Source organism: Pezoporus occidentalis, unplaced genomic scaffold (assembly GCF_034315485.1).
Source record: "Pezoporus occidentalis ecotype Australia unplaced genomic scaffold, CSIRO_AGI_Poc_V1 ctg6, whole genome shotgun sequence".
Lineage (NCBI taxonomy): Eukaryota > Metazoa > Chordata > Aves > Psittaciformes > Psittacidae > Pezoporus > Pezoporus occidentalis.
The window spans coordinates 299403-310000 of NW_026915943.1; the positions used below are offsets into that span (position 1 = coordinate 299403).

Below are 10598 nucleotides of genomic sequence, written 5' to 3' on the forward strand. Positions count from 1 at the left end.
CCGGGGAGGGAGGGGGAAGCACCAGGGTCACCATCCCAGTGGGGAAGCAGCTTGTGGATCCCTGTTCCCCTCCACTGGGATGCTCCAGGGCATCTGCCTGGATACCCCCGCAGCAGCGACCTTCCACCACCCCCAGAAAGCTTTGTTAGAGGATTTATGGGATGCTCAGCATCATCTCCTTCCCTTGCAGACCCCAACTCCATGTGAAACGGAGAGGGACCAACCCTACAAGGGAACCATACAAGGGGCAAGGGAGGCTGAACACCTTTAAACGAAGGTTTTCCTGCTCTGGAGGTGGCTTTTGTGCCCCTGCCACAAGGAAACGAAGTCCTTGAATAAGAAGTATTAAAATCAAGTGCGATGAAACGTGGTTCCCACAGGCTCATCCCCCCCTTCCTTAACGAGTGGTTGAATCAATCCGTGCGGACAGCACCGGGATGGGAAGGGAAGGGAAGGGAAGGGAAGGGAAGGGAAGGGAAGGGAAGGGAAGGGAAGGGAAGGGAAGGGAAGGGAAGGAGTCAGCAACATCCCAAAGGCGGATCCAGCCTCTGAGCCCGCATGGAAACTGCCCCGGTTGTCACGGTCCTGTGAGCACCGCAGAGCCTCGTTACAGCCTCTGCTGCTCCTAATCACTGCTTGGCATCACCCATGGGAGATGCAGCCAATGACCCACGGCAGGGGGGCACGCTGCGGGGGAATGGGGCAGAGCTGGGCAATGACAGGACATGGGTTGGGATGCGATGGCTCAGCCCGGAATGAGCATCCTCTGGGCTCCAGGTCCTCCCAGTAGCGCCCAGTAAGGGAGCATGGAGCCCTCCTGGGAGCTGCATCGCCAAGCTAAGAGCCACCAAGCCCTATCTGCACCAGCAACATCTATGCCAAGCTGGGACCCTGTGATTTTGGGGGGGGGCTGAGTCCGCTACCACCATCACCCCATCATGTGCCACCTCCCCACTGAGCCTCATCCCAGTGCAATGGCATTCCATGGGGACACTTTGGGATGCGCCCCTTGATTGTGGAGGGAGGACAAAACTGGGGCAAAGCCTCCACCCTGTAAACCAGCACTACTCAAACCTGAGCTTAAGGTTTAAGCCTAACATCAAGTTTATTAATCCTTGGGGGGGGGGTTTAGGATTTGACTGCTTAATAGCATCACCTCAGGGACACCCTGAGATGTTTGGGATGCTGCTGTGCCAGGAAAGGAGCAGCAATGGCTTTGGAAGGGGATGAGCAGGTCCCACTGTGCCCAAGGGACCATGAGCTGTGGGTAAGTGATGCCATGGGCCAGCAGAGCCCGTATCACAGAACCCCAGAGTGGTTTGGGTTGGGAGGGACCTTAAATCTCATCCAGTCCCAACGCCCTGCCATGGGTAGGGACACTTCCACAGGAGCAGCTTGCTCCAAGCCCCATCCTGGCTCTCCGCTTCAAGACAAATGGGTTTAAACCCCACCAGGAACAGCGCTGGCCCCAGGTAAAGCAGGTCTGAGGCCAAGCTTAATACCTAAGGATTAAGAACATCCCTTGGATGACCAAGACCCTGCCATGGGGATGCAGGAGGTCCCAGGACCAGGGAGCTCCAGGTCCTGGTTGTCAATAGAGCTTTAGGGGGAGCAGCTCGGAGTCACCGCAGTTGGGGATGGGGGATGCAGGCACAAACCCACCCCCTGCGTGGTGGGATGCTCAGCACCCCACCTGAAGCTAGTTTTAGGAAAACTAAACCCAGCGCAATTGACTTGCCAAGAGCCAGAAGGAACCAAAAATAACCCCACCAGTGGCTGCTCTTTGGGGCCACCCCAACCTCCACCAGCTCCAAACCCCACTTGCATCAATGCAAACACACCGGGGAAGGCAACCTGGGTCTGGAATTCCCCCCGTTCCCACTGGATCACGTAAGCCTTTTATTCCCAGCCCGCCCCTAATAGAGCCTGTAACCCAAAGCTGCCCATTGGGATTCCAGCGAGGGCTTCCCCTCCCCATGGGGGAGCCGGGTTTCAGCCGCTGGCTCCTGCAGATAAAGGGGCTAAAAAGGGAGCAGCCGCTCGGGAACACTTTGGGAACGGCTCTTGGAGGCAGCGTGGGACAAGGAGTGTGTGTGGGGGGGATTATCCGGTAAACCCAGCGCTATCGCATCCCCCCCGGCCCCCATCGGGACAACGAAACCCTCACAGAAACGCAGCCTTAAAGGCAAACGAGAGCAGGAGCATCGCTACGGCGCTGAGCCCAGGCAGCAGCATCCCCCGGCCCCGCTCTGGGGGGCAGCCCCTCACCGCGGCATCCCGCCCCGCTGCAGGGGCTTGGCTGGGATTTTCCATCCCGTTTTCCAGGCAGCGGATGCGGAGTTTTCCCTTAACCTACTTCTCCCCTTCCCCACCCTTTATCCTAACCCACATTCGCGCTGCGGCAGCCGGAGCCAGCACCGGGGGGTGTGGGGGGGGGTCCCAATCACCGCATCCCACTTCAGGCGATGCTCCCCCCATATCTCCTTAAGGATAAGGTCAAGGAATATCCCCCCCATTGCAAACGCACCCCAAAAACACCCCCCTTTACACAGCCCGAAGCTGCAGCACCCCCAAACCACCCCCCCAAGGGGTATTTAACCCATTAAAGGGGGTGACCCCGTATGGATGAGCCCCCAGTACCAAAGGGGAGCCCCAAAATTGCCCCTTACCTGCCCCCGACCACGCTCCCCTCCGGCTCTTTATGAATGAACCCGCGGGCGCACTGCTCCGATTCGCCCCGCCCCTTTTCCGTGACGTCACGCGCCGAAGCTCCGCCCATCCTCCCAGCACTTAGCCCCGCCCTTGCCTCCGGTAGCGCCCCCTGCCGGGCGCGGAGGGAGCAGCGGGAGGGAAGGGTGATGGAGGGGGGGATTTGGGGGTGTTTGGCTTTATCCTAAAGGAGGAGGGGTTTTGGGGGGGAAAAGGGAAAAACGAGGATTTTACATATGGAACAAGAAGCTTTTAAAGAAATAAGGGGGTTTTGACCCATATGGGCTCCCTAAGGGGGCCACCCATGGGTGCTGCACCCTGCTTTCCTATGTGCCCTGTAGTGCACCCCATCCTGGACTCATCCCCTTCCACAGGGGGATGGTTTCCCACGCTGGGACACCCCCGTTGCCTTCAGGCCGGGTGCTCCCAGTGCCCCCTGTCCTGGCTGTTTGTCCTCCTGTCATTCCCAGGGGACCGCAAGGGCCTGGGGTGCATCCCAATGTGGGAGGGATCCCCCCCTTGGGAGTTATCCAGGAGGGAATAACTCACCCCGCAAGGAAAAGGACGAGACTTCATTCTGACACGGGTGACCTTTAGTGCCAAAAAGCCCCCAAGTGACCAAAATCCTGCTCCCTCCTTCCCAAAACGTCCTCACCATCCCAGTGTTAACTCCATCCTGCATGGAGAGAGGGGCATGGGACAGCAGCATCCCTGGCACTCACTCAGGGTTTCCTGGGGATGGGGTCACTTCTCCCATGGGGCCAAGAGGGCTGGGCCCCACCTGGACCGAAAGTGGGAAAACGGGAGGAAAAAAGGAGAAATGGGGTGAATTTTGACCCAAAAAAGTCTTGGTTTTAGGGTCCCAACTTCTGCCATCACGATTTAGGGGTGCAGAGAAGCACCCCGGCTGTCTGGCACAGGGATGTGAAGAAGATCCTTGTCCTCATATCCATACCAGCGCCTTCATCCCGCCCCAAAGCTGCCAAGCCCCATGGGCATCACAGAGCCCTCAATTCCCCCCCTCCATCAGTCCTCCCCTCCCTGCACGGCCCAGCTCCATCAGTGCGGTCCAGCTCTACGTCGGGCCAATGCACCAGGAGGGTTTTACCCCCCCATCTCCAAAGCAGAGGGAGCAGCAGCACCGTGACAATGCCCCTGACCCCCCCCCCAATAAACGAGGATGTTTATATATATAATATATATATTTAAAACAAACAAACAGACAAACAGAGCTATCTGGGTGCTGCGATGGAGCGAGCGGGTCAGCGGGAGGCCCGGGCCGAGGGGGACACCACGGGCACATCATCCCTGGGATGGTCCCATGGCGTGGCCGGGGGTCCCAGGGGAAAAGAGGGGAAGGGGGGAGTGTGTGTGACAGGGCTGTGACCCCCTGCTCCCCCCCCCCCCCCCCAAAAGCAGGCACACACACAACCGGAGAGCAAGGCAGGCTCCTGGCTGTACACAGCATCCTCCGGCCGGTCCCCAGGGATGCTCCTTAACGCCTTCCTCCTTCGCTAGCGCCTTCCCCATTCCCCTCCCCATCTTCTCCACACCCCCAAATCGGTTCGTGTCCCACAGCCCCCCCCCACCCCTCACCCTCCCCAGTCCCATGTGGTGGCCGGGTTGGGGGGGGGACAGGACAGTGGGGGGACACCGGGGCTCATCCCCCCCCCCAACCCCGAGCACACAGAGAGCAGCCGGGTTGGAGATGAGCGGCGCTGGGGCTGGGGGTGGCAGGGAGGGGGGTCCAGGACCCCCATCCTCTGCATACAGGGGGGCCAGCACCCCCCTTCCTCGCCGGGCTGGCCCTGGGGGGCTGTGGCTGTTCACGCTCTCCAGAGGAGGAGGTGGTTGGTGCTGTCGTCCCTTCCCACCGTCTCGCTGCTGCTGGTCAGGCGGAAATCCTCGTATCCGTCCCCGCCGCTGATCACCAGCATCTTGGGCTTGGAGAGAGCCAGGGCAGGGGCACGGGGACGCGATGGGTCTCGTTTCTCTGCCTCGCTTGGCTTCTCGGCCCCTGCTGTGTGGGGAACACCCATGGGTGCTGCCGGATGGGCCCACGCGGCGCCCATGTTCCCAGCAGCGTCGCAGCAGCAGCAGCATCCCATTAGTACCACCCCACCAGCACTGCTCCACCAGCATCATCCCAGCATCCTCCTACCAGTGCCATCCCACCAGTATCCCACCAGCATCATGCTCCACCAGCATCATCCCAGCATCCTCCTACCAGCACCATCCCACCAGCATCCCACCAGCATCATCCCAGAATCATCCCAGCAGCATCATTCCAGCATCCTCCTACCAGCACCATCCCACCAGCATCCCACCAGCATCATCCCACCATCCTCCTACCAGTGCCATCCCACCAGCATCATCCCAGAATCATCCCAGCAGCATCATCCCAGCATCCTCCTACCAGCACCATCCCACCAGCATCATCCCAGAATCATCCCAGCAGCATCATTCCACAGCATGATCCCAGCATCCTCCTACCAGCACCATCCCACCAGCATCCCACCAGCATCATCCCAGAATCATCCCAGCAGCATCATTCCAGCAGCATGATCCCAGCATCCTCCCACCACTATCATCCCACCAGCATTGCCTCATCAGCAGCATCTCACCAGCACTATCCTAACATCAGCCTCCTAGCATCATCCCAGCGTCATCCCACCATTAGCATCCCACCAGCACCATCCCAGCATCCTCCTACCAGCACCATCCCACCAGCATCTTCCTACCATCATCCCACCAGCACTATCCTAACATCAGCCTCCCAGTGTTAGCCTCCCAGCATCATCCCACCACTAGCATCCCACCAGCAACATCCCAGCATCCTCCCACCAGCATCATCCTACCAGCATCCCCCCAGCACCATCCCAGCATCCTCTGAACATCAGCCCCCCAGCATCCTCCCACCAGCATCCTCTGAATGTCACCACCACTTTCCCAGGTGCCATATCTTGGTCCCCAAAACTCTCCCATCCCCAAATTATCCCCTCCCATCCACATCAGCCACCCCCCCTGCCCAAATTACCTCATTCCCCCTTCATTGCCTCCATCTCCCCATCCCACCCCTCAGAGGTGGTGACACTCTGGTGGCTTTTCCCCATGAGAATTAGGGTCTCGCAGGGAAACTGGGCTCACTCGAGCCATGGCCAAGCCCTGCAGGGGCAGTTTAACACCCAATTCCCTCCCTTCCCATTTTCCTCCTTGGATTCACACACAAGGATGGAGCGGGCCCTCCGATGGCCGCACTCCCAGGTTATCCATCAGCAGGACGGCATTCCATTGCCTTGGATGGGGTCAGGGTTGTCCCGTTGCCCCCAACCCCATTATCCCACCTACCCGTCTCCCTTGGCAACGGGAAGAGGAGGTCAAAGCCATCGGGCAGCTCGATGGCGGTGAGGAAGCGGACGTGGCCGGTGTGGCCCTGGGCCAGCCCCACCAGCGCCGGGGCCGCCTTGGCTGACACGGACAGGGTGAGCACCACGCCGGCGCTGGTCCCGATCCAGAGCAGATCCTTGCAGGCCAGGAGAGCCGTGATCCGCAGGCAGGCGGCCTTGTGCTGCCGGATGATGGCATCCGAGCCTGCGGGGCACGCGGCCGTCAGCATCCCACCCTGCCCGGCGTTCCCTGCCTCCATCCGGGCTCTGCGGCTCGTGGGATGTGGGGCAGGGACCTCGCAAGCCCCCCGGCTGGGATAGAGCACCCCAGGGTGCTGTCAGATGGAGACGCCTCATGGGGGGGGCTGTGCGGATGCTTTCTTACCCTGTGGGACCAGGAAGATGCCCACGGAGCTGTTTCTCCGTAGGGGATAATGCTCAGGGGCTGCCCTGTGTCCATGGGGGAATAGGCAGACGCCCAGAGGCTGCTTGATTCCAGTGTGGGACTGTTCACACGTCATCTAGGGGATTCCCTATTACCCTATGGCATTATGAAGCCATCCATAGGATTCCCTATTCCCTGTGGCATTATGAAGCCATCCAAGAGATTCCCTATTCCCCTGTGGCATTATGAAGCCATCCAAGGCATTCCCTATTCCCCTGTGGCATTATGAAGCCATCCAAGGGATTCCCTATTCCCTGTGGCATTATGAAGCCATTCAGGTGATTCCCTATTCCCTGTGCCATTATGAAGCCATCCATAGGATTCCCTATTCCCTGTGGCATTATGAAGCCATCCAAGGGATTCCCTATTACTTTGTGGCATTATGAAGCCATCCAAGAGATTCCCTATCACCTTTGGCATTATGAAGCCATCCAAGGCATTCCCTATTCCCTGTGGCATTATGAAGCCATCCAAGGCATTCCCTATTCCCTGTGTCATTATGAAGCCATCCAAGGCATTCCCTATTCCCTGTGGCATTATGAAGCCATCCATAGGATTCCCTATTCCCTGTGGCATTATGAAGCCATCCATAGGATTCCCTATTCCCTGTGGCATTATGAAGCCATCCAAGGGATTCCCTATTCCCTGTGGCATTATGAAGCCATCCAAGGGATTCCCTATTACCCTGTGGCATTATGAAGCCATCCAAGGGATTCCCTATTCCCTGTGGCATTATGAAGCCATCCAAGGGATTCCCTATTCCCTGTGGCATTATGAAGCCATCCATAGGATTCCCTATTCCCTGTGGCATTATGAAGTCATTCAGGTGATTCCCTATTCCCTGTGGCATTACGAAGCCATCCAAGGGATTCCCTATTCCCTGTGGCATTATGAAGCCATCCAAGGCATTCCCTATTCCCTGTGGCATTATGAAGCCCTTCAGGTGATTCCCTATTACCCTATGGCATTATGAAGCCATCCATAGGATTCCCTATTACCCTTGGCATTATGAAGCCATCCAAGGCATTCCCTCTTACCTTTGGCATTATACTGATGCCCAGGGGCTGCCCTACTTCTGCATGGGATTATGCACGTATCCAAGGGTGCCCTACTCCTGTGTGGGATTATGAAGCCATCCATGGGGTTCCCTAACACCCTTTGAGTTCACGCTGATACCCAGGGGTTGCCTTCTTCCTACATGGGATTTTGCAGCCACCCAGGGCTTGTCCCGTTATCCCATGGGTCGGGATGCAGGAGATAGCCACACTCCCCAGCCCTGGATGCTGCGGAGCATCCCGCCTCCATGGCAGACGATGGCCACGGGGACCACTGGTGACGGTGACGATGGCACCCCGCTGGTGGCACTTACCCGCCAGCATCTTGTGCACGGGGGGGGTGATGTCCGCCTCGGCCAACTGCTCGTAGCTGGTGGCGTGGTAGAGCCGGACCTGGGCACTGCTCTGCAGCGCGACCCACACGCCCGGCCCCGAGCTCACCATGCACGTGACGCTGCGCCCGCTGTCCTGCCCCACCTGGAGCGCGTGCTGCAAGGGACGGAGCCACGGTGATGCCGGTGCCGCCGGTGCCCATCGCCGTCCCCTCCCGCCGCCACCACCACCACCCCCGGTACCTCCTGTGCCAACGTGGCGGTGTTGAGGACGATGACTCGGTTTTGGCAGCCGCACCACAGCTTCCCTGCCACCGACACCATCTTGGTGATGGGGCTCCCCGGTGAGCCCAGCGACACCAACTTGGAGGCTTGGGGGTCCCAGAAGCGGCCTGCGAGGAGCAGGAGGGGGGTGAGAAGTCGAAGCAACCCCCAGGAAACACCGCGTTGACCTGGCTTGATGGGATGTTCTGGTTGGAGATGCCCGTCTCCAGGTTCCCCGTTAGAGGGCACATGAGCTGAGGTCCCCAGGGGATGCCAGAAGCAGCCAAGGACCACGAGGAGGATGCTTTCGGGGTCTCCAGCATCCCTCGAGGTGATGTCCCTTCCCTTCCCATAGAGGCAGGGAAGCCAAAGCACTCAGAGCATCCCTCTCCAGAGGCTGCCCAAGCCACCCACCCAAGAACCACCCCCTTTGGGGCTTCATTTCACCCTACCAGTGCCTTTTGATGTCCCAAATCCATCCTCACCTGCCTCCCGCTGGTACGCAACGAGCTCCCCATTGGCCAACGACACGAAAACCTGGTTATCCAGGTACCTGTGAGGAGAAAGCCCCTTTGTCAAACCCTGCTCAGCCCCCCCCAAACCACCCTGCTACGGACATCCCGGGGCTGAAAATCCCCCTCCAACGCTTACAAGATGCACATGACAGCAGCAGCGTGTTGCATCTTCATGCTGTTCTTCCTGTTCCGGATGTTATCCGACGACTGGTACACATGGATGCTGCAGAAGAGCAAAGCTTGAGCTCACCTCCGTGTGGGCCCATACGCAGGTATCCTGCCCGTCCCGGGGACGTACCAGCCATCCTCAGTGCCCAACCACATGGAGCTCTGATGGGCTTCAGGGTCAAGGCTGAGGAGGTCCTCGAGGCTGCCGCGGGTGAAGGAGCCGCGGCTGGAGCGGCGCAGGGCCCGTCCGTCCGTGGGGCTCTCGCCGTGTCGGTTCGGGCCGTAGGTGCCAGTGATGGGCATGAAGCCGGGTTCTTGCTCTTCCTCTGAGCTCGTTGTCTCCACTGCTGCCTCCTTGCAGCTTGGGATCTCTTCGTCTGTGGAGAAGGAGGAGGAGGAGGAAGGAATGGGTCAGAGCAGGAGCATTTGTTACCCACCAAAGCGATGGGGAAGAGAGCATAGGGCCCCTTGGTCAAACCCAGGGGAGGACTTAGGGATGCTGAGCCCCCAAACCCACCAGGTTTTACCCAAAGCCACCCATGGTGTTGGGCTGATGTCCCCCAACATCTCTTTTCCCAAGATCTCCTTGCCTCAAAGGCCTCCACCTGCAAATTTCCCCATGGAATCCAAGCCAAACCAATGGAGATGCTCTTAACTTTGGGTCTAAAAAGGGGGGATTTTTGCTAAGGAGGGGCTGGGGAGGACTCACTGCCGAAGCTGGAGGAGATGGTGGAGTGGCTGGCTTGGCTCTGCAGCGTCCCTGATGGACTGGGTGAGGACTCATCATCCGTGTCATCACTATCAAAGGGCACCAGCTCCCTGTTGCCACCATCGACCGGCTCCGAGAGCTCCAGCGACGAACCCGAGATGGAGATGTGCAGGCAGGCCTGCGGCCCCGCGTCCTCCGGCTGCACCGGCACTGGATCCGAGGAGGGGCTGCCCACCGGCTCCCTGCCACCACAGTGGGAATGGGGGGGGGGGAAAGAACCAGCTCCAGCATCACCCCTTCCCTCTGGCTCCGCGGTGCCGGTGGGAATGTCCTACCTATAGACCCGCTTGAGGCCTGGCACCGAGGCGATGCAGAGGATCCGGGCGGAGCAGACGGCGATGCAGGCTTCCACCGTGGGTTCCTTACGGATGCTGAGCAAACAGACCTGCCCCACGTAGCCATCGCTGTTGCAAACCCAAACTTCATGGGAGCTTTCCGGGCTGCCGTGGCTGGGAGAAGCACAGGAGAACTGCAAGGGAGGAAAAGATGGGATGAGCTGGGTCCTTTGGGAATGATGCAGGAGCTCTCGGCATCCAGGATGGAGAGGACCACAGGCTCCAATGGGATGCTTGAACGCAACCTCTGAATACCTGCATCCCGCTCCGTGTCTTCATGATGGGGATGGCCTTGAGGAACTCTGGGTCCAGGCAGTTTTTGCTGGAAGCTGGGAAGATCAAAGTGGAGGATGAAGAAGTGATGGAGGAAAGGGGTCTATCAAAGCAGGAGCCCGCCACCACATCCACCTCCCCGCTCCCTGCTCTTACCCAGCTTCTTCTTGGCATCCTCAAAGGCTTGCTCGAAGCTGAGCCGGGCGTCGGGGTTGGGGAACTCAAAGATGAAGTTCTCGGTGCCGTCGGCTTTGGTGGTGCTGAGCTCCACCTTGTTGGGGGGGAAGGCCATGCTGAAGGACAGGGATTGCTTCTCCGCCAGTTCCCGGTGGATGGCGGCCATCAGG

The 10598-nt window shown here is 59.1% G+C and overlaps 1 protein-coding gene across 1 annotated transcript in view; it reads right to left on the bottom strand.

The window, feature by feature from the left end:
- Window positions 1-4418: 4418 nt before the first annotated feature.
- Window positions 4419-10598, bottom strand: part of ARHGEF17 (Rho guanine nucleotide exchange factor 17) — a 39769-nt gene continuing 33589 nt past the window's right edge. Inside the window, exons 11-21 of the mRNA XM_062639243.1 lie at window positions 10408-10598; window positions 10234-10307; window positions 9919-10112; window positions 9584-9825; window positions 9005-9251; window positions 8843-8929; window positions 8677-8744; window positions 8171-8319; window positions 7910-8084; window positions 6058-6300; window positions 4419-4726 (exon numbers count right to left, since the gene is read on the bottom strand). The exon at window positions 10408-10598 is cut by the window's right edge and continues 23 nt beyond it. Of these exons, the coding sequence (XP_062495227.1) occupies window positions 4536-4726; window positions 6058-6300; window positions 7910-8084; window positions 8171-8319; window positions 8677-8744; window positions 8843-8929; window positions 9005-9251; window positions 9584-9825; window positions 9919-10112; window positions 10234-10307; window positions 10408-10598 (1861 nt within the window). The 3' untranslated portion in view covers window positions 4419-4535. The remainder of the gene's footprint in view (window positions 4727-6057; window positions 6301-7909; window positions 8085-8170; window positions 8320-8676; window positions 8745-8842; window positions 8930-9004; window positions 9252-9583; window positions 9826-9918; window positions 10113-10233; window positions 10308-10407) is intronic.